The 24,730-nt window shown below is 36.9% G+C and overlaps 1 protein-coding gene across 2 annotated transcripts; it reads right to left on the reverse strand.

Moving 5' to 3' along the window:
• Window positions 1–266: 266 nt before the first annotated feature.
• Window positions 267–21,800, reverse strand: LOC106056499 (uncharacterized). 2 transcript variants are annotated; one of them, XM_056008567.1, is made up of 7 exons: window positions 21,682–21,800; window positions 19,247–19,351; window positions 15,046–15,156; window positions 11,678–11,854; window positions 7,612–7,749; window positions 3,316–3,398; window positions 267–372 (listed from the first exon to the last, which is right to left on the reverse strand). In XM_056008567.1, exons 1-6 carry the CDS (start codon window positions 21,713–21,715, stop codon window positions 3,316–3,318), a joined length of 648 nt encoding a protein of 215 aa, XP_055864542.1. In that variant the 5' UTR covers window positions 21,716–21,800; the 3' UTR covers window positions 267–372. The 2 variants fall into 2 exon arrangements, with proteins under 2 accessions (XP_055864542.1, XP_055864543.1); XM_056008568.1 differs by lacking the exon at window positions 15,046–15,156.
• Between the last annotated feature and the right edge of the window lie 2,930 nt (window positions 21,801–24,730).

Consider the following 24,730-nt stretch of genomic DNA (forward strand, 5'->3'; position numbering starts at 1 on the left):
TTTTCTTTCCCAATTGTCTTATCAGACTAAACAAAGTCCCATTACCCCTTTCTCCCTATATTTAATTGTTATCATAGAGCCCCTGCCTGGGCAACAACCTTCTGATGGTAAAGACTTTCTCTGGTTTTACTTAACATCTACCCCTCCTGCTACTTTCTGTCAATCTCTTGTTCGTCTGTCTCTCTTCTTCTGTCTACAACTTCTCAACATCTCTGTGTATGTAAAAAAAAAATGTTTCTTCTCCCCTGTCTGTGAATTAATTGCTTTTAAAACCAAACACATTGTTTCAAATTAGACATACTTTATTTTGATCTTTCATTTGGAATTCACTGAATTCACCGGGCCTTGTACAAGTTTTCTTGTAGCTGGTAGCTTCAAACAAAAGAAAACAAAAAAACATAGTTCAAATAAAGTGAATATCTGTGAAACTTCTGAAATAAATGAATGTTTAGTCTTAAGTTAAAAAAAAAATGTCCCCCCCCCCCCAAAAAAAAAAAAGTCTGTGTTGCTGATTTATGTAATAATCTAAAAATGGCATGCATGTAAGTCTTAAACGAGCAAAATATAATTTAAAAAATACTTCTTAAAAAGCAAAGCTTATATAATGGAAAGAACTTCATATGAACAGCTATATCTCTCAATACTGTAAGATTTATTTTCCTTTCCGTATCAAACAAAACTAATTAATTATCACTAACGGTAGTTGATTCATTGGGTAGGTTTTTGATGGTTTTGGTTCATGGTTCGTTAGATACAATTACTAATTGTGCAACATTTCAACTTGATCCGAGAATGGGAAGTGGGAGAAATCACGTGTACAAACTTGAGGTGTAGCTATGAGGAGGATGCATAGGATCACCACGCGATGACCTGTTCTAAGAGGTTTCAATCATCATAGAGGATATTTCTCTTTCTTGGGAGAAATTAGTTGGAGTGACCGAGTGACTACTAATGGTGCCAGAAAAAGGGTTTGCCGTCATGACTAACTGGCCCTTACCCCCACGTTACTTTAGTGGACACAATTTGACCTGCCTTATAAAATGGGTGAATAATGAGCTGTAGATGTCAGGAGAATGCGTTGTAATATGACCACTTTTGTTATTCCCTACTCTCTCTCTCTCTCTCTTTCATGGAGTTAGGGTCAAAAGTTTTGGATCCGCTAGTGCCAAGAAGATTATTCAACTAAAAATGCAATCTAGTCCGAAATCGTCAGGGCGACTGAATGAAAGCCACAGGAGTCTCCTTTCTATCGCCGGGTTTAATCCACGAAAGTGTGCTGGGACAAGTTCCCAAAAAGCCCGTGAAGTCTGGGAGCGCATGAGGCGCACTTCCCCGTGGTGGAGGCTGTCCAGGCCTGAGCAAGCTATTATAGTACAGTGCAGGACAGGCCACTGTCCTGTTGGCTCATATTTCTCATGGCTATGGCCAAATTTCGATTCACGGTGCCCCCGCGGCGGGGAAGAAGAGGAAACCGTGCCTCATATTCTGTTTGACTGCCCCAGACTTGCTGATCTCCGTCTCGACAGGTCTGGGAAACCAAAAATTCTCGACCTGTATGGCGACATGTATGCACTACGATAAACAGAAGAGTTTCTGTCCAGGGCTTTTGCAAGAGAGGATTTGAGCCTCTCAAGCCCTCACTCTAATGGAGTTTGATGAGGATGATGATCTCCCCTAGTTAACTGATTCCAATCTTAGCCAGAAACCAAATTTAAGCCTTGAGCAACAAGAAAAACAGAACATACTTTAAAGAAAACAAACAACAACAAAGCTAATACGAAATGTATTTGTATCAATTAGTTTGGATCAGTCATGTCATTAAATTTGTAATACATCTAGTCCAACAATAATAAACTTCTACTATAGGAAATATTTTGTACTTGTTTTTGTTTAGCGCTATTTCATGCTTTTAGCTTTCTCAATACGCTATGATCCTATCACTTGTCTCAATACGCTATGATGCTATCACTTGTCTCAATACGCTATGATGCTATCACTTGTCTCAATACGCTATGATCCTATCACTTGTCTCAATACGCTATGATCCTATCACTTGTCTCAATACGCTATGATCCTATCACTTGTCTCAATACGCTATGATCCTATCACTTGTCTCAATACGCTATGATCCTATCACTTGTCTCAATACGCTATGATCCTACGCTATGATCCTATCACTGATCTCGAAGGGAAGAAAGAAAGGGATATATGAGTGAATTTTACCGTAATCGCTTTTTAAAAACATAAAAAAATAGGGGGGGGGGGGGCGGGGTGAGAGGGAAACGACCTAAAGCGACATACTAACCACTCTGCTAGTGAGGTACATATGAAAACAAGATTGTAGGCCTATAGTTATCTATTGTTTGTTTCCAACTTACTTTAAAGTGGCTGTATATTAAGTGAACTAATTTAGCTTATACCACCAAACAAAATAATTAATTACCAATAGTTAATTAACTAATTGGATAATATTTTTTTAAATTAAATCTTGTGTTGTCAGGTAAAAGAAATGATTGTGCGAAATTTCAGCTTGATCCGAGATTGGGTGTCGGAGAAATTACGTTTTAAAAACAGACAGAGTTGAGTTGTAAAAAAAAAAGGCGTAGTGGTAAAGTGATAAAGCGTTTGGGTTTCGAACCGGGATTATGGGTGGGAGAGGGAGGACATTCGATTCTTGGTGAAGGCTAACGGGATTTCTAGGACTCAAATGGGTTCCCGAGAGCTGTAAAACAAAGAGGAAGTTGTGTTTGCCATGTAACATTCTTAAAGACGATAGACCTGAGCAACGCTTCTTGAGCCTTAACGTGGCGCTCGAGTGTAAACGTTCCATAGAGGAGACGAATGAAGGGAACAAAACAGATTTCCCGTTGGGTGCCTAATGGAACCGATTTTGTAGCACTGGCTGGGAGTGAAGAAATCCTCAACAGCCTTTTCTTAATCCTCAAAGCGCCTCTTCTTTGTCAGACACCCGTATGGCCGATGCGGTTCAGAGAAAGAAAAATGGGAGGGCTAACACCGGGTTGTTGGGCATTCGGCCTCACCTTAAGTTAATCGCATATTTCTTAGATAATCCCCCCCCCCCGGTAAAAAACAACAACACTTGTAACGAATTACCATCTGCTTGGAACCATCTTAGAAATATTGCGTGCGTCCAGGCCGAAAAAAGAAGCCTCTATTGACGTAGATCTCAAGAGACCTAGTCTCAACACTCATGAAATTCATATATCTTTTGCGATAGAGACAGATGAGTTTTATAAAATCAGCCCCTAGCTCTGAAATACTCTGAAACTGGAACTCAACCTTTATGCTTCTTACCTATTTCATTCCTAACGGTATAAAAAATTTGTCTGGCATACTCTTGACAAGATTTTCTAATTGACTTATTCTGTTTCTTTGATCTGGAGATAAACAATACATACAGATAGTCATCATTAATCAGGGGAATTAGGAAACATAGAATAAAAAGAACCTTAACTCTGGACCAGAAACGTCAGAGAACAAGGAAAAGTGAATACAAGTGTTGAACAGGACATATGTTTGTTAGTGTAGGGCCTGAGTGACAGGCTTAAGTTCCCATTTCAGACCTTGCGATCTATAGGGCAGATGATGTAAAGGTCATAGGTTTCTATGGCCAACGGTTAAAGAGGATGTCATGTGGCTAGCGCAACGACCAACCGGAGTAACAGGCTTGTAACAGGAAAACACACCACGAAGAAGACTATGGTGTAATGGCTTGATGAAAATATAGAGAATAAAAATACTTTTCTTAAAAACAAAGCTTCTCTGAGAGAAAAAACTCCGCACTTACAAGTCTCTCGATAATGTAGAAGTTATTTCCCTTATTCGTTATAAGAATAATAACCAATAAATATTGGCTAATTAAAAAAAAAAAAAGATTCATGCTTTGTTAGGTACAGTTAAAATTGTTTAAAGGTTCAACTTCAGCCGAGAAAGGGGACGAAACCCTACATATTTTAGCCATATATGTGAATACTAAAGGAGTATTTTTCCTTCTTGGTATCAAACACAATAATTAACTACCGGTAGGCCTATTTAAGACTAAGACTAAGACTAAGACTAAGACTGCTTTATTGATCCTTACGGAAATTTGTTGTGATTACAAGGACTCGTTTCTCATATAAAGACAACACAACAGAAAAATACACATAAATACAACAGACAACATAAAGAGTTCATTCAGCGACTACACACAGGTATCTTGGTGCATTTCATGTTCCCTGATCAATGAGTGGCGGTGATAGAGTCTGACCGAGTGAGGTACGAACGAGTTTTTGTACCGCTCCGTTCTTGTTTTGATTGACAGCAGTCGCCCACTTCGCGACGACCTGGCGTAGTTCTGATGGAGCGGGTGGCCGTTGTCTTCCAAGATTTTTTCGATTTTTCTTAGGCACGTTTGTTCAAAAAGTTCCTTTAAATGTGGTAATGTTGTGAGTGTAATTTTTGATGCTTTTTTAATGATGTTTTCTAGACGTTGCAACAGTTTAGATGAGGCGTTGCCTTGCCAACAACTTATTCCGTATGTTAGCAGATTTTGTACAGTCGCGCCGTAAAATGTCTCAAGGATCTTCTTATTTAATTTAAAACTGTTGAGTTTGTATAGAAAAAAGAGTCGCTGGGCTGTTTTCTTTGTCAGAGTTCCAAGGTGGTCTTCCCATGAAAGCTTGTTGTTGATGATAATGCCTAGATATTTATATGCCTTTACTTGTTCTATAGATGTAGTGTTTATTTGCAGTTCACGTATAGTTTGTTTTTTCTTTCTAAAATCTATTATAAGTTCTTTAGTTTTTGTTACATTCAGTTCTAGAAAGTTGTCGGTGCACCAGTTTGTAAACTCTTCTATCGAGCTTCGATACTGAGTTTCGTCTCCTGAAATAAGACCGACTATGGCAGTATCATCAGCGAATTTAATGAGTTTAACTGAGTCATAGATGCTTCTTATGTCATTAGTGTAAAGAGTGTATAGCACAGGAGAAAGTACACAACCTTGTGGAGCACCCGTACATAGTACTCGAGTTGACGATTTGGTGTTGTTGACTTTAACATACTGGGGCCGTTGGGTTAAAAAGTTTAGAACCCATGCTTGCAAGTAAGGGCTTACATTTAAGTTACTCAGTTTGTTTATCATTAGATGTGGCTGTATGGTATTGAAAGCCGAGGAGAAATCTACGAAGAGGACTCGTGCATATGTTTTGGGTATATCGAGATGCTTATAAAGCTGGTCCAAAAGCAATAGAATGGCATCCTCAGTTCCTCTAGCTGCTTTGTATGCAAATTGGTGAGGGTCTAGGCTGTTATTGACTTTTGCTACAAGTTGTTTAAGGATATATTTTTCAAAACATTTCATAACAATAGGTGTTAGTGCTACTGGGCGGAAATCATTTAAGCAATCTATTTTTGGTTTCTTAGGCACTGGTATGATTTCTGAAGTTTTCCAGATGTTTGGAATTACGCACGTTTGCAATGACTTGTTAAAGATATGACAGAAGATAAAAGAAATTTGCTCCGCACATAGCTTGATCAGCTTGCCACTAATTTTGTCTGGTCCACAAGCTTTTGTTACGTCTACTCTTTTAAATAACAATGTCACTTCATCCTCCGTTACAAAATTGACGTAGGGCTCTTGTTTTCCTTTGGACAGAGTGTTGAAAAGTTCTTTGTGTAGATCAACAAAATCTTCTTTGTCAAAACGAGAATAAAAATAATTTAGTTCGTTGGCGAATTTCTCATCATCAGCCACTAAAATTTGTTTTCGTTTTGAGGCGCAGCCTGTTATTTTCTTTAATCCCTCCCAGCATTGTTTTGAGTTGTTCTTTGCAAAGAAATTCTCAATTTTTTCTTTGTATGTTTTTTTCCCTTCAATTATTGCTTTTTAATTGACAAACTGATTTTTTGTGTGGATAGATTCATGTCTTGTCTATGTCAAGAATAATTGTGCAAAGTTTCAACTTGATCTGAGAATGGGTGTGGGTCTGTAGAAGATGATGACGAGTACAAACTTTTGTCAGATAGACGACAGAGGAGTTGATATATACTTTGTAAAAAAAAGATTGCCATTGTGGGACAACTGGGGTTGGGAGTGGAGAAACGTAATATTCATTCCCACAGAAATACCTTGAACAATGAATTTTTATTATGAGTAATGTCTTACAATATGACTAAACCAGCCGAGTTTTCGTTTCTTCACAGTATTGAAGGATCCATAGATACCGTATATAGTCGCTAGCCAGAATGTTGACTTGTAAAAGTACAGACTCATTTGTCTTCTTTTTCCTGGTATATGAAAAGCTTGTGTTCTTCTATCAGCCTTATGAAAATCCCCACTATCAGCCTTATGAAAATCCCCACTATCAGCCTCATGAAAATCCCCCCTAGCAGGCTCATGAAAATCCCCACTATCAGCCTCATGAAAATCCCCCCTAGCAGGCTCATGAAAATCCCCACTATCAGCCTCATGAAAATCCCCACTATCAGCCTCATGAAAATCCTCACTAGCAGGCTCATGAAAATCCCCATTAGCAGCCTCATGAAAATCCCCACTATCAGCCTCATCAAAATCCCCACTAGCAGGCTCATGAAAATCCCCACTATCAGCCTCATGAAAATCCCCACTACTAACCCTTATGAAAATCCCCACTATCAGCCTCATGAATATCCCCACTATTAGCCTCATGAAAATCCCCACTATCAGCCTCATGAAAATCCCCACCTGCAGCCTCATGAAAATCCCCACTAGCAGCCTCATGAAAATCCCCACCAGCAGCCTCATGAAAATCCCCACTATCAGCCTCATGAAAATCCCCACCAGCAGCCTCATGAAAATCCCCACGATCAGCCTCATGAAAATCCCCACTAGCAGCCTCATGAAAATCCCCACTATCAGCCTCATGAAAAATCCCCACTATCAGCCTCATGAAAATCCCCACTAGCAGCCTCATGAAAATCCCCGCTAGCAGCCTCATGAAAATCCCCACCAGCAGGTTAAAGATTGCATGGACTTCCACACTCAACCTACAAAGCTGGGCTGATTTTTTTGTTTATTTTGTGAGAATGACGTTCCTCGTTGACGTCAAATATGGATAATTCATAATAAAAATGATATTTTATATTTTGGGTTTTTGGCAAATCGGCACAATTTAGGCAATTTCGTGCCCATAAAACCTCAAGGGTTACTTCCCCTTTATACCACAAGATCTAAATGTTATACAGCTAAGATATTAGAAATAGAGTCCATTCATAGCTCAAATAGTAAAAATTTATATAATTTAATGTAATAATTATAATTATATAATAATTTAATAATAAAAATCTGTTGTAAATATACATTTACAATTACTTTGCCCTATCTGAAATCAAATTTTCGTAGTCAACCCCAACTCCCGGATAAATGCTTCTAATTAGGTTTTGGTAGCTAATATTAGGTAGTACCTGGCACACTTGCTCTCTTAACTGTTAATAAGTCCAAAAAAGCATTGCCACTTTGCGTTAATCAATATGTTGGTATTTATTTATTTCTATGCCTACAAATTATGCGTTTGCATATACTATTTATAAACTACAATATAATGACAACCTACCTATTATTATACTTACCAATTAATTCTTTCTCAAAGCCGATGGATTTTTCCGCCTGTTTCAGAATCTCGTAGAACAGACTAACCTCTTTGGGACTCCCACCTTGCATAACAGGCGAGAGCATTTTAGGAGGAGATATAGATAAGGGGTCGAGAACTGGAAATAAATGACACGTCATTCGTAAACAAATACTAGTAGAGGGCTTTACTTCGTAGCTTTTGCACTTGTAAGGATTACGTCATCCGTTTCTCTTATAGACCCTAACGTAGTGCATTTTATATTGTATCATTCTGAAGCCAGATGCACAACATTATTGAAGAACTTGTTCTGCCAACTCTTAAAAATATTAGACTGGGCTTTGATCTGTACAGAGATCAAACCTATGATTACGCAGCCACAATGAGTCTGTCTGTCTGGCTGGCTTTCTTGGACATAATTCCTAAAGGCAACATTTCTGAACTGTGATAAATTTGTGATTCTCAAGACCAAAGTTAATAAAAATGAGCACAATGACGCACGGAAGACTTAGCAGTATGGCTTTAATGTCAGTGAAGTCAAAGCTACTAGACAGCGTTGATCTAGATGATATTACTGATATATATACTGTTCCAATTTGAATTTAGTATTTATTAAATACAAGTCATGATGTTGAAAGTCAGAAGGCAGGGGCCTCTAAAGAGGTCAAGCCCCCCCCCCCCCCCGGGCCCCAAAATCCTTAGCTTCACCAATGCCTTCCACTTTACATCCATGAGGAAAGTTGAAGCTTGTAGTAGGAATCGACAAAGCAATGATACTTTCAGATAGCTCTATTATAACGTATTTACCGGACTTTAAGTTGCGTGCAACAAGATCTACCAAAGTTTCAGGCCAAAATAAAGTTTCTAACACACTTGTGGAACAAACTCTTTATTTGATCCTTTTTTTTTAATACACGGAATTATGATTCATTGTAAAAACAAGAAAAACAGAAAAAAATACTTTAAAAAACAAAATAAAACGCATCTAAGGGGAAGAAATTCACAGTTACAACTATATGTAGAATAATGTAGAAGTTATTTCTCTTTTTAGATAACCAAAATAATTATTGCCAATAATTAATTGGTTAGGCCTATTAATTCGTTTTTTAAAAATTAATTCATGTTTTACAATAAATATAATTGTTTTTTTTTTAAATTGATTCATGTTTTACAATAAATATAATTGTTTAAAGCTTCAAATTGATCCGAGAATGGGTATGGGAGAAATAATGCGCACAATTATCTAAGGAGACAAAACCCCAAATATTTAACTATATATCTTAATACTGAAGAATTCATTTCCATTTACGGTATCAAATAGAGTAATTAATTACCAGTAACTAATTAATTGACTTGTTAGTTATTTTTTTTATTAATTGATGTCGTCTTTGCCAATGAATAATTGTTTAAAGTTTTAACTGGATCCCAGAAAGGGATGTGGGAGAAATAGCGTGTTCAAACTTTTTATCAGACAACAGACAGGCCAAGCGAGTTGAAATGTGCTTTGTACAAACAAAGACATTTGAATTTTAAAATTGACTTGATTTCTTTTTTTTCCTCATTCATTCTTATTTGAATAAAAAAAGAAAATTATGTCTCATAGTATTTTGACTTTCCGAGACTTGCCGAATTCCGTATCGATAGGTTTGGAAAGACAAAAAGAAGCTCCAGATCTGTATGGAGAATAATGTTGTAAGCCACTAGCGGATCCAGAACTTTGAAGTGTTTGGGGGGGGGGGAGCGATTTTTATTTCCAAACCCTAACCCTAAGCATAAACGCGCGTACAACATATATATATATGACATCTACAGCTCATTATTCATCCTATTCAAAAAAGGACCTTTTGAAAATGTTTTACTTGAAAAATATTCTAATATGAATTCACAGGTCCTTACTACATTGCAAAAACAACCGATTTTTTCCTTTAAAAGATAAGATACTTCATGTATTTAGATTAAGACTTTGAGGATCGCCGCCGAAAAAGAAAATATTCGAAAAATAATATAAAAAAAAAAGCTCATTTCAATAACACACATCATAGGGGTACCAGCGATCTCTTCGTCACTATACAACAATGCAATGACAAAAACACCCGTCCACAGATCGAAAACAAACTTATTTACATGTCAGGTACCATCCAACCCAACGGGACCAACAACCAGCACAGTTTTATTTAATATGCGATGGGCACTAACACTACAGTACCCTCTTTTCCCATTCATCTTTGCCTGACATCTCCGCCCCCTTCCGATTTCCCGCGCTTTTACACCAGCGTAGTTCATTTCTTGTCTGCCTCGATAGAGAACAACATCGGACAGATAAGTTTTAACTTCAGACTATTTTGTGTTAATTGGTTGTTATTTTTTGTTTGTTTTGTAGCTGATGAAGGCCCGGGGGATGTTCAAATTCTCCTTCCCCACCCACTGATTGCACTCTGATTTTTTTGCATGTTTAGGATTCAGGCAAATATTGTGAGTTATAGTCTCAAAATTTATTTTTTATACAATAGAAAAATATCAGATTGAGTAAAGGTTGGAAAAAGGTGACTAGGAAAATATTATTTGGGTTCAGAACTCATCTTAATTGTTACTCTTATAATTAAAAAGTTCGTATGAATTCTAAATTTTCCCCCCAAAAAAAAGTCTTTCTTAAAATAAATAAGATAAATTGGTGTACAATTACATAATCTCTGTCGCCATATTTGATTATTCTATTTTTAAACGTCATGTTTTCATCTGGAAAGTGGAGAAGGCGGTAGAGTGAAAACGTTGACCCTCGCTCCTTTTTATAATTTCTGCTAACGATTGCATTTGTCATTAAAGAATAGGGGGTGGGGCGACTTGATATAAGAATTTAATTTATAGCATATATAAATCGTTTCAGTGACATATTTTTTTGTATTTTGTAATTTCTTAACTAAAATACAAAAAGAAAAAAAGTATTGGTTTGTCCGATGGGCGGTGGAAAGGGCAGTAGATGTATTCGCTCCCCGCCCCCCCCCCCCAATCGGCAGGAGAACGACATAATATAAAGATCTGCTAAATATCAATAACAAGTTTTAATTATATAGATATTTAATTGATTCTGTTAACAAGCTGTGATTTCTACAAATAAATTAGACCGCCCCCCCCCCCATGCAATCACCACCTCCCCATCCCACCAAATCGGCCAACATACTAGAAAGGGGGTTGCGAAATAATCTAAAAATAGGTTGAAATATAAATACTTAGTATATTTTATTAACATAACTAATAAATTCGTATACAAATTGAGTGATTTCTTTTACTAAAATTCATTCGCCCCCCCCCCTTCCGAAGCGGGGATCGGCCGAGTGTCGGGGGGGGGGCCATCGCCTCTACCGCCCCCCTGGATCCGCCAGTGATCATAGCACCGTTCAACACGAGGAGGAGAAGACATGTTGATTCTACAGGGATCTGCAGGTTACGGGAGTCCTGAACTGTCTGGGGTTAAGTGCCGTCCTGCATGATACCAGTGAACTGTTTGGAAGACCTGGAGCGACACTGGGGAGTGTGTCAGTTGTCTGTTCTAGTGTTAAGTAGGACTTGTAGAAATTAAGACATTAGTCCCTATAGCTTGATAGCTGAAGTCCATGTCTAACTATTTGTTTATAGATCTAGTCTATTATTATCTCATTCCTTTTGTTGAATTTTTGCCTTAGAATTACTACAATAGCGCACAATCGTAGGGTTTTGTCCAAGACCTGTGGAAGAGCGGATTTGGATTTTTTAAATCCCTCACTCCCATTAAGTTTGATGATTATGATGATCAGGAGCGGACTGGGTGTCAAAATCGGCCCGGGTATTTCTATACAATCCGGCCCACAAATTTTATATCATATGATTGGCCTCCAATTCTAGGCCTACCTGTCGATGATGATGATGATGATGATGACAGTGATGATGATGATGATGATGACGACGATGATGGTGATGATGGTGATGATGACGGTGATGATGATGATGATGATGTTGATGATGACGATGATGATGATGTCAATGGTGATGATGATAAAAGTTAGTAGCATTTTAGTCTTAATTGTACCTACTGAAATCCACGTTCCCTGGAAATTTTCGTTCTCCCTGGAACAAACTCTCCAGGATTTGTAACCTCTGACCTTGCTGTTTGATACGTAGCTTCAAGACTGTGATGTAAGGTATAACTTCTTTCTTGAGTTTGCGTCGAATTTCATGCATTTCTTGATCAATGCTTTCTTGTTTGCTGTCTGAAATAAGGAACACTTGGATCTAAAGAGCATTTCATTCTTGATTCGATTAGTTCGACCTGTTCCGATCCCTTATTAAACTACCCTTCTTTAGCAAGATTCCCTTTCTGTTTCTTACTGTGACAAAATGTGCATTAGATTGAGACCATTTGTTATAGAAGGCCTTAACCCTGATCTGCAACGTCACCACTTGTGGGCAGTTTAGACCAGTAGCTCGTTGCCATGTCGCACAGACAACAGATAGTCGTAGCTTTTATTTCGGAGTTTTCATTTCCTAGACTGGCTGCCAAGTACCCAACAAGGCCCATGAGACATTAAATCAAGTGTTACTACTTATACTAGTAAAGAAAACAAAGACCTGTGGCGACAGGCAAGCAGTGAAGCGGTAGGTGAGGGCACAGTGGAAGCTGTAGCTGCAACCCTGCACACAGGCGGCTTAGGCCATATGGTCGTTCACCACTAACACAGAGGAGCAGTGAAGTCCGGCAGACAGCTGAGCGACTGAGCGGCCCTATTTAGGAGTGCACTGCTCACCTCCACAGGACTGGAAAAAGTGCCCCCCAAAATAGCCTGCTCTAAATACCCTAGCCAACCTCCCACATTTAGCGGGAACCCTACGCAAGCGGACGAAACTCAAAGAAAAAGAAGACTATAGTTCCTCCAATCATAGGTGCATGGAATGTGGCCACTCTACTTGACACTGACACATCTGAAAGACCACAAAGACAGACTGGACTAGTGGTTAACTATTCTTGCTTCCTGTGACAGCGAGAATCGACTACAAGGTAGCCACACTTTGTCATCAGTGTATCTATAATAAAGAAATGCCCTAGTACCTTAGCGAACTGATCACTCCATATGTCCCCCAGAGAGCCCTGCGCTCAATGGATTCAACGCTTCTAGTGGTGCAACGTTTCTCTCTCAAAAGCTTCGGTCTGCGGGCTTTTTCTGTGCACGAACCAAAGGTTTGGAACTCACTCCCAATTAATCTCAAACAGACAACATGCTACTTTACATTCATGAAGAACTTTTTTAGATTAGTTTGTCATTTTAGCTCTCGTGTTTATGTTTGTAATGTTATCAAAGCGCCTTGCGCCTACATTTTGTTTGTTAACAGCGCTTTATAAATAAAATTATTATATTAAAAAATTATTATTACTAGTCAGGGAGCTCCAACAATACAACATAGGCCTAGACATAGCAACACTGTCTGGAGGCGCAGATCCCTGGAAGCCACTAGGCTTCATACGGGAAGCGTGATCGACTGCAAAATTCCAAGAAAGCCGGGTTTGGACAAAATACCGATACATACACATATTAACAACAGATTTCTATTAACTTATTAAAACCTCTAGCACTGAAATTGTAAATAAATTTCCCTCAATACCTCAGCTGTAGACTCAGATAAAACAGGCCACATTGTAGAGACACGACTTTTTAGGATTAATTAAAATGACTCTTTAACAAGAAAATAAATTACTTAAAAACAACAACAAAGCATACATTAAGTGTAATTGTATCAATTAATTTTGATTCGTCAAGTAATTAAATTTGTAATAGATCTAGACAAACAATAAATACCAGGTGCCAGAGCCTCGCTCTGTTAAATGATATTTTAAGGAGAAATGATATTTTAAGGAGAGATGATATTTTAAGGAGAGATGATATTTTAAGGAGAGATGATATTAACCCCAAACTCATTTTGGAAACATTTTTGTACTGACGAACATGAGCTATTGGGAAACGACTACCGATCCGAACATTTTCTTTTATGTTCTGTTAGTTCTAAATGTCGCTGAACAAAGTGATTTGAATAGAAAGTCTCTCAAGTCCCCTTACAGTCTAGAAAAACCGCAGCTCTCGTCTAATCGCTTTACATTGCATGTTCTGAGTAAAACTTTTGATTTTTTTTAAAGATTGGTTTGAAAGAAAGTCTTTGCAATGTAACTTCTCAAATGGTTAGGTCCAGACATTTGATAGTGCAGTTAGTGCATAGGAATATTGAAGCAGAACTTTTGTTATGCTCCGTAGTCAAAAGTGCGAAATATCCGAGATTGGGTTTGGGACAGGGGCGGACTGTCAATATGGGCATTCGAGCAAATGCCCGATGGGCCGGTATCCAAATGGGCGGGTAGGACCACAGTAAGTATCTTCTTTTTTTAAACCACGTCTTTATTTTATAAGATAAGGACCGCATGGATGCCACTATTAAATTGTTACATTTTTCATAGTATTCCTTTTTCTGGGGATTTTCTTAAAAATCCTTTACAGACTCTAAGACTCTACTAAGGCCTACTAATTTAATCTAACACATTTTCCGAAATAATGTAATAACCTACATCGGTAGAGCTTCATCCTTTTAGGGCATATACACTTTAAGATTAAAAAGCAACATAAAGCCTTTATTCCTTATAAGGACATAGTGTTCACTGTAAGCATGTGTACATCTATCGATACATTATCAAATTTAACATAATGATTTTGAGGACAGGTAGACTTAGAACTGGATGTCCATCATATAATATACAATTTATGGGCCGGATGGTTTAGAAATGCCCGGGCCGGTTTTGATACCCAGTCCACCTCTTGTTTGGAAGAAATAAGGTAAAATGTTTGTTTGTTTTAAGGTGTAGACAAATTGTACTAGACAGAGTGCAAGATTTACAAGAAGAAAATAAAAAAAAACAACAACAACAAAGCATATAAAATATAAGAATAAAAAAAAAAAGGGGGGGGGAACGACCTGAATTCGAACTGATGGCTCAAGCCTTCTCAGGCTTCTCAAGCCAACACGGTAACCACTCTGTTTCTATTATATCTCTAGTCTTATGTTTGTGTTCACTAAGACTCAGACGACGACCTTTAAAGGGGACTAATTCAGCTTATACCACTTTATCATTCAATGAAAATTTCTTTTCCTTGTTCGAGATACAAAACAAAGTAATTAAAAACCAATAATTAATTAACTAATGGTTTAATTACTATTTATTGATTCTTGTGTTGACATGCGAAAAAATATAATTGTGCAAAATTTCAGTTTGATCCGAGATTGGGTGTGGGAGAAATAGCGTGTACACATTTTTTTTACCAGACAGAAAGACAGAGTGAATTGATTAAAGTTCGTAAAAATGGCTTTCAGAACCTATGCTCTATAAGGTGTGTCAATATTGACATGCGCATGGATACACTACCTCTTCTAGATGAAGCCTCACTCGCACTGACTGAGGATAAAATATCTTCCCTAATCTTGACTTCAGACTCGAAGATCAAATGATCCTGTTCCGACAAGCGACGCTCTATTTCTGGAAAAATATTGCAGAATATCTTAAGTGTAAAAGTGACAAAAAACGCAATAAGTTGGGGAGATACCATATACTTGTATTCTATTTAGGATATAAATGTTCTGCATTTTTTTTTACAATGCCTCTATTCAAGTCATAACTTCATGGAGGGTGGAGACTGGAACATGGACAGCAGATCTCAAAAAAAAGGCTGTAATGTTTTTCCTATAAATTGAACAGTTGATTTATATTGCTGAGAAATAAAATACTAGCTCGTTGGCCACACTGGGACGTTATAATTTTTCAAAATTAACAAATACATAAATTTAAATTTGACTAGAGAACTAAGTCTAGATCTAGATCCAACATCGGTTTTGAAAGGACTATCGCGATCTCGAAAGGACTATCGCGATCTCGAAAGGACTATCGTGTTCTTGAGAGGACAATGCGTTCTTGAAAGGACTATCGCGTTTGGGAATTTCAGAAGGTAAGGCATTTTTTTAATTTAAGAGTTAAACAGACTAATGTTCAGGAAAATTGTGCGTATCGTCTTCTAAGTCTAGATCTAAAGGAATATTATAAAGTGTAGTAGATCTATACATTCACTTAGCCAGGTTTTTTTTTCTCGGGGGAACGGGGGAGGCTAAAATAGTCATTAATTCATTAGTTTTTAAAAGGAAAAATAATCGCTGTAAAAGGAGGTAGGCCTATTGTCTTTTTTTTTTAAAGTATTTTTTTTTTTACAAAGTTTTTATCAACTCACTTTGTTTGTCTGTCTGTCTGGTACAAAGTTGGTCAAGCTGAAATTTCGCACTATTATTTCTTTTGGTTCCCTGAGATCTCATCATACGAGACATTTCATCATTGCAACATTTCATCACCATAACATTTCATCATTGCATAAAGGGTATTTTGCAAACATAAGTACATGTAGGTGTAATTAAGTAATTAACATACTGAGCAAGATAACCCTAACCCTAACCTTAACCCTAAATGATGAATTGCTATTATGATGAAATGTTGCAATGATGAAATGCTGCAATGAAGAAATGTTGCAATTATGAAATGTTGCAATGATGAAATGTTGCAATGATGAAATGTTGCAATGATGAAATGCTGCAATGAAGAAATGTTGCAATGATGAAATGTTGCAATGATGAAATGTTGCAATGATGAAATGTTGCAATGATGAAATGTTGCAATGATGAAATGTTGCAATTATGAAATGTCTCGTATGATGAGGTGTCTAGTCACCATTTCTTTAACATGCCAACACAAGAATTAATAAATATGAACAAACCAATTAGTTAATTAACTATTGGTAATTATTTTGTTTTGTATCTTGAACAAGGGTAAGAAATTTTAATCGACTGATGAAGTGGTAAAAGTTGAATTAGTCCCCATTATTGTTTGTAAGGATAAAATATAAATAACTTGAAATTCTTTTTTTTCTTAAGCAGCTCCCTGCTACAGTGGTTACCGTATTGGCTTTATCACGCTTAGCCCTCGAGTTTGAATTCAGGTCGCTCCCCCTTTTTTAAAATAAATATATTCAAAAAGCGATCACCCCCCTACCCCTCTCCAACTGGTCCAGACAAGTGATAGTATCATAAAGTAGTGAGAAAGCTAAAAGCATAAAATTGCGCTAAACAAAAACAATAAATAAAAAATATTTCTAATCGCACAGGATTATTATTTTTAGCCTAGATCTATTACAAATTTAATGACATGACTGATCCAAACTAATTGATAATTGATACAACTACACTTTTTAAAAGCTTTGTTTTTTTTTTTTTAATATTTATACGTTTTTTTCTTCTTTATTTTGTTTTTGTTTATCCCTAGTTTGGATTGTAGGATTAAACATAGTGTGTCCTAAGGCGATTAAAAAACAAGGTTTGAAAGACAGTTTGTGTGAAACACAAACTCAAAATCAGCCCCCGAAGTGGTCCACCCAGGCAGGTAAAAAGGCAGGTTTCAATATTTTCAAAAATAATGAAATTCTATCAAAGACAAATGACAGAGAAGAATGGAGAAAGAAGGTTGACAGATCTTGTGTAGTGCCCCAGCGGCCCAAAGGATAGGTGAAAGTGAATGTGAAGTTAGATGTGAACCTGGTCTAACTGATGTGTTATAATGAATATCTGATTGATCTAATTGTTTTTTTTTTAAAGTGTCAAGCTCTTATTCAAATCCTCAAGAAAAAAACATCTCGAAGAAAAAATTCCTTTAGTGGAGTACTCTACAGGTGCAACTGTACACTACAATCCACGTGATAATATGAAAAACTACGTATTAATGGCTGTTTTCAATTATGTCCAACTTATATGCATACTAAATAGATTTTTTTCTCTTTAAAAAAGTAAACATTGTTTTTGTGTGTAAATGTAGTAGTTAGTATGACAATACTTACATAACTTAGCAATACAAATGTAAAAAAAATATTTTTGTACAAAAAATCAAAAACCATTAGCATAAATGTGTTAAAAATATGATAAATGGTCATCTCCCCTACTATAGAGCCTTCGGTGTTTGTTACTATTAATAGTAAATAGTTGTAAAAGTAGAGCATTTTTAATGAAAAAACTGCTTGCATAAGTGATTTAAAAAATTAGTTTTTTTCGCTTTCAGAAAAGAAAAAAAGTATCCGTTGCATCAGAACTTTGAATGGTCTAAAATATTATGCTGTCGGATTTTCACTATCTTTTTTAGTTTAAGAGATCTAAACGGGACGGACGGACAGACGGAAAGACGGACAGATAGACAGACGGACGGACAGACATTCCACACAAAACTAAGAATGTCTTTTCCCCTTTCGGGGGCCGCTAAAAAACATTCTGGTGGTTATTCTCAATCTAGTGTAAAAATATTGTGAGAACTAGAAATCATTTTAAAAAGTTTTATATCTTTTTTAATATAATTATTAAATGACGGAATATTTGTTGTTTGTTTTCAATCTTACAAAAGCTCCAGCATGTCATAAAAGAAAAAACGACTCTATTTTTGTGATTCACCTACGTCACAAGGTAACCTTTTATGTGTCTGTTACCATTCTGAGTTATTAATAGGCCTGCCTTTATATTCTAAGAAGTAATTTACACGTTTTGTTAAATCTTTTTTTTTAAACAGCCTGCTACATTTCATGAATGTTGCCCATTTTGGACTAGATTTAGTAAGTCAAGGTCTCAGAAAAACCATAAGTGTCGCACTTTGCAACCTAAACCACAGAGCATGTTATGCAGGGGCGGACTGGCTCTACGGGCAACCGGGCAAATACCCAGAGGTCCGGAACCCTAAAGAGTGGGTGATGTCGCCGAATGGGCCACTTTTAATGACAGTAAATGCGATTGGCGTTCTTTTACCTTTCATAAAGTAACTTTACAAACTTAACTGTGTAATACTCAAAACATATTCGCATAATAATGGTTATCCCCTAAATCCATTGCTTTTTTTTTGTGACGGTACGCACCGGTACGGCGTGCCGGCACCTTTTTGACTGTGGGGAAAAATTATTACTTTTCTTGTATTTTAACGTTTATTATTAATTTATTAGTAGTTAAAAGTTAGGCAATCCATCACTGAGTACCGGCACCTATTTGTTTTTACAACAAAAAAAAAAAAAAAAAGCACTGCCTAAATCTATAAACATATACAATGCTAGTTGTGATTTACAGCCCTCTATTTTAATAAAAGAACATTAGGTTTATAATGTGTATAGTCCTGTAGAGGTTACATTAGTTTGAACATACTCTCATGACGTTATAATGAAACTCTGAGCTCATAAAGTCGTAACGAGTTTTCAATTATAATAGAGGTATTTGTGGTATGCAGATATCTATAGATCCACTGTTACCCAAACATTGACTCATACATAGCGTGTCTAATCAAATGTGCATTATATAAAATTGGTTTGTCCTAGATCCCAGGATTTCCCGACTACGAATTTTTTCGACGTTAGGAATTGAGAAAAGATGTGAAGAGGAAGACTTCTCGTACATTTGCTTTATTAATGAGAGAGGTGGAGGGAGGGTGGGGGTAATTAAGGGGGGAAGGGTTTAAAAGTTTAAACCATGAAAACCGATCCATGGCTACGCCCATGTCTGTAACTCACCTTTTGCCAAATTGTGTGTTTTCTGTGTTTGTGAAATGTTGTACCAGTAGGATACCAGACTCATGGTGACGGACATCAGTAAAGCGATCGATGACATTGCAATGGCTTGTAAAAAAAAACAAAAAAAAACAACAACAAATGAACAATTAGATTTGTAAACACAAAATTTATTTTATTTATAAAAATGCATTGCAATTTAAAATCTGTGGTGACAACATGTGTTGATTTTTTTGTACAAAGCTGATCTGTCTGTCCGTATGTCTGTTTGTTTGGTACAAATTTCGAACACGTCATTTCTCCTATTCCCATTCTCGGATCAAGTTAAAACTTCGCACAATTATTCTTTGATCCTAACAAAACATGAATCTAAAAAAAAACACAAAAAATAATTACTTAATCAAATAGTGGTAATCAATTTATTATGTCTGATATTGAAACGGGAAAGAAATCTTACAGTATTGAGATATATGGTTGTAAATGTGAAGTTCTTCCGCTCGATAAGCCTTTTAAAAAGGTTTTGACAATCCTCAGTATTCAGTTTTCTGGGAAGCTCATACAATTTACAATGAAGGCGCGTTGGCTGAGCGATAAATTGCTTGCCCTCCGAACCGGGGTCCCAGGTTCGAATCCTGGTGAAGACTGCGATTTTTAATTTCAGGATCTTTGATTCCACCCATCTATAATGGGTACCTGACATTAGTTGGCGAAAAGTAAAGGCGGTTGGTCGTTGTGCTGGCCACATGACACCCTCGTTTAATCGTTGGCCACAGAACCAGATGCCCTATAGATCGCAAAGCTCTGAAATGGCTTTCAAAATAGATCGCTGCTGCAGGAGATTTCTCACAATGGTCTAGGGATACACATTTGAGAATTTGAGACTATTGTCGAATACAGACGTTGATGGCGAAGAGATATTCAAATAAGCCATAGGCTAAACAATGTTTTTGTTGTCTGTGTTAGATGTTACAAAATATGTATATCACGTGTCTGCACCCTACAGTTAAAAAACAAACAAACAGCTGATTTGCATACTTCAGAATGTCCTAATTCTTTTTAGGACTAAACAAGATCAAGTAAAAGAAAATAGATCTACATAAAAAAATATGTATACCTAAATTTTAAAATTTTAACTGCACTAAAAAGTCGTAAAGGGTGGAACCTTTAAACTGTATCAAATAAATAAACAAGATGACAGTATGAAGAATCGAGTTTGGCATTAACCCAGGGGCGTAGCTAGGAATTTTCCATCGTTTGGGGGCCTGGGGGCTTGACCTCTTTGGAGGCCCCTGCATTCTGAGTAATATTTAATTTTTAATGTAAAAAAAAAACACTATTTGGGGGCCCCCTCTCAAGTGGGGGCCCGGGGGATTTTCAAATTCTCCCTCCTCCTCCACCACCCAAAGCTACACCACTGCTTTAACCATTCGGAATAGCGATTAAGTTGTCCACACTTGTAATTAGTAGAAGTGCACGCGAAGATTTTTTTTTACTTTTAAAAAATTATGGTAACAATTAGATCGAGAAATTATGTCTAGATCTAAATTATTAAGATTCAAAAGAATTTGTGCACAACAAACTAATGTTCCAGTTTAATGTGGGCAAAGGTTGGCATTGTGGCTCTATAGGCTACCAATCATCTCTTTATCTTAGAAGTAGCTGGCAGCATGTGATCTCTGAGTCTGAAAGAGACGAGGAGCTCTCACAAAAGCCGCGGGACACACTTTTGAGACCCAAAGAAAAAAACAACCTTGTTGAAGACGGGCGCAGAAGACGAAAAGGAAACTAAGCCCCCCCCCCCCATCTAGGACAACGACTTTGTCTGAATCAGATGTGGAAAAATATGCATGATGTAAGCTTGCAACTGAGTTTGCATAGTGACGATAGTCATGCTAACATCCTTAAACTTCGGCATCGAAGACATTGCAATTATAACTTTACTGTCTTTAGGCCTAATTTGTTCTGAGATTAATTTAATCTATTTTTAGCTCACCCAAAAGGTGGTCGTCGACGTAACAGAGGCGCCCCACGGAAACGCTTCAAAGACCAGCTTAGGAGTCAACTTTCCTTGGCTGACATAGAAGAGAGCACCTGGTTGCATGCGGCCTCAGAACGAGACAGCTGGAGGTCACTAACGAAGGCCGCGGGATACACCTTTGAGACTAAAAGGAAATCCGCTGCCGAGTACAAACGCAGACGGCGAAAAGAAAATCTAAATCGACCACCTGCGGACAATGGTTATGCTTGCCCTGGTTGTGGCAAAATATGTAGGTCACAGCTTTTTTGGGGCTTCGCAGCCACGGGAAATACTGCACTCCTCACTTATCTTCGGACTCGAAGACAAGCCGTATTGTTATTATTAATTTGATCTATGTAGACAATAAAACTATCTTTATATTACAAATAAAAAGAGAAAAAAAGCCTAGATCTAGATCTACCTATTGTTTCCAGTTCTGAATCCCAGTCAGACATCTTACAATGAAATATTTTTAATAGATGCTTTCGGTAAATTCATTTTTTTTCCTGTTCCCTTTTTACATTTTAAAATGGTGCGCTTGAACTGATGACGTAATCTGCTTGTACCGAAAATGCATCGATGGATATTTTCATTCATGGCGGAAAACTAGAATTAACTACCTTTTTGGTGTATCCGATGTAGAAAATACAGGAAGACGCACATAGTATACCTTGACTGGACATGGAGATCTTTTAACACTACGCGAAAATGTGAGAAAAAAAATAAAAAGCTGAAACAAGGCGTAGTTTTGTAAAGTAGTCATAAGAAGTCAGTTTTTGTTTAACCTGAACCTATATATTAAGATATAATTTAATGTTTAGATCACAGAACTATGTATATATTATACCTAGGCCTAGACTGGACATAGAGATCTCTAATACTACACAAAAATGTCGTAAAAAGGCTGAAACAAGGCGCTAGTTTGTAAAGTAGTTATAAGAAGTAAAGTTTTTTTTTTTAAAAACCTAACCTATGTAATTTAACATCGAAAATAAGACCACTCTTGTCTCATAATTATTATTTTGCAATATTTGAAACATAATCTAGATCTAGAAAGATCTAGGTAACCAAGAGGCCCGTATAAGACATTGGCCCCAAATCACCCCAATAGAAAGAAAACTGTATGGAGAGCTCCCTGATTTGGAAACCACTGCGCAGTTCATCTCATGTATTGGTCTAGTCCAGTGGTTCCCAAACTTTTTTGTCTCGTAGACCCCTTGCCATGTTTTCTGGTTTTCGGTAGACCCCTGCTTAACTTTCAAATTTTTGAAATTCAACATTTTTTAAAAACTAATTTCTATCTGTACAAAAAGTAAAGTAAAGTTCCCCTCAGACCTTGTGGTCTATAGAGCAGATGATGTAAAGGTCATCTGTTTCTGTGGCCTACGATTATCGAGGGTGTCATGTGGCCAACACAATGACCAACAGCCTTTACTTTCCCCAACTAATGTCAGGTACCCATTAGAACTGGGTGGCCTCAGAAGCGCCCAAAAGATCCCGAAATTAAAAATCCAAGTCTTCAACAGAATTCAAAATTCAAACTCGGGACCCTCGGTTCAGAAGCCAAGCACTTTACCGCTCAGCCAAAACGCCTCCTAATTTCTATCTGTAGAGAGTTGAAAAGTGAAAAAGTAATTTAAAGCTACATATTAGAGATTTTAGAGATCTCTCTTTTTTATTGATAAAATTCAAAACCAATTAAAATAGCAATATGTATTGCTGGAATCTCCAAACACAATGGCCTTAAGTATCATTGTAGAAATTTTCGCAAAGAGCAGTTTCTCGTGTATATCTTGTGTTTCACGAGTTGCTCAAATATTGAGTCCATGAAGATGTTATCACTATCGAGAGAAAGAGCGAAGGCGAGTGACTGTCGCCTCAACCAGTAAGCTTCGAGCAGGAAGGGCTCATACGTCTTGGCTGGCTACCCACCTAGCAGAAGTAAAACTGAATTCAAAACTCTCCTGTCTTGCAACTCAAACATGGGAAAGGATTTGTGAGTTAACCTGAGGAAAAATAAGAAGCCGGCGACCATAATGCAGTTTGCACCACTACATCCTGTCAGACGCTGCTGAGCCCAAACTTATATTTGTCGTTTGCAAAGAATTACATATGAAGCTTTTAATTTTATAACTCATGCCACCGAAGCAACCTTGAACTGTATTGTTGCTTAAAGAAATTCTTTTAATAATATCAGATGTGGGTTTGTGTAAAAACAGGTTTTAAAACTACAACGGCTGGTAAAAATCAATGTTTTACCTATGGTGTTTTCCGCATTTTGTCATAAATAAGTAAATTTCCCATTTCAGACATTGTAATGGTGTAATGGTCATCTTTTTCTTTGGCCAACGAATAACGAGCAGGGTGTCATGTGGGCAGAACAACGACCAACCGCATTTACTTTTACTAATATAATTCAGGTACCCATTAGAGATGGGTGGACTCAGGGGAGCCCTGAAAATGCTGAAATTCAAAATTCACAGAGATTGGAACCCAGGACCCCAATTACGGAAGCCAAGCGCTTAACCACTACCACCACACCCTTATTTTGCTATAATTGAACAGATATTGTAAGACTCATAAACCACCATCTTCTCTACATGATGTTGAATAGAGATTTTGTGGGTCTATTCTGAACTTTATCTTTGAATGTTCAAAAGTTTTTCATATCTTTTTATCAGGGTAATATTGTCGATGTTTGTCAAGCGTAATTAGTTTCATATCGTCATAAAAAGGCAATCGGTAACCGCTTGGTTGACAAGGAAAGAATGAACAATTTATATAATCAACGCTAGACATTCTACATTTCTTTTTGCTAAACATTATTTACATGAAGACAAAATTAAGTTATTTTAATAAGTATTGAAATTAAATACAACAATTTTTCATTTGAATAGCAGGATAAATATTTAAACGATTAACTAAGTTACAAATTATATTTAGTGTGAAGAATTACATTAACGGGATGTAAAAATTAAGGTCACGACCTGCTTATATGTAATCTGTTATCATAGACCCCCTGGGACATCTCATGGACCCCCAATTTGTTTTTTCACTTTCGTAGACCCCTGGGGGTCTATATAGACCGCTTTGGGAATCACTGGTCTAGTCATATGAACACTCCAACATAACAATGAGAACGATGAAGAAGAAGAAGAAGAATGTATTTAAATGTACTATTCATAATGACAAGGTGATTTGGAAACATTATTTCAATTGATACTAACAGAAAATGTTTTTATATCATAGTTTTGCGTAAATATATAGTTCTGTGATTAAAATTAATAATAACCCATTCTATTTAAAATACTCAAAAATGCTATTGCATTATTTCAAATCTTTAAAAACTTTTCTAAGAAAAGATCGATTTAAGTCATTGGTTAATATGCATGACTAGGACGTAATCATCTTCTTTTTTGAAGTAACGTCTGTATTATATAAGATAAGACAAGATTCGGGCGACTTCCCTT

Source organism: Biomphalaria glabrata, chromosome 13 (genome assembly GCF_947242115.1).
Source record: "Biomphalaria glabrata chromosome 13, xgBioGlab47.1, whole genome shotgun sequence".
Taxonomy (NCBI): domain Eukaryota; kingdom Metazoa; phylum Mollusca; class Gastropoda; family Planorbidae; genus Biomphalaria; species Biomphalaria glabrata.

Excerpts from the sequence above, each read along its gene's own strand:
- LOC106056499 (XM_056008567.1), bottom strand. The coding sequence starts at position 21,715 with ATGTCTGACTGGGATTCAGAACTGGAAACAATAG. Across the intron at positions 19,352-21,681 it reads TTCAGAACTGGAAACAATAG|CCATTGCAATGTCATCGATC; the intron begins GTAGATCTAGAT and ends TTTTTTTACAAG. Across the intron at positions 11,855-15,045 it reads TGAGGCTTCATCTAGAAGAG|ACAGCAAACAAGAAAGCATT; the intron begins GTAGTGTATCCA and ends TCCTTATTTCAG.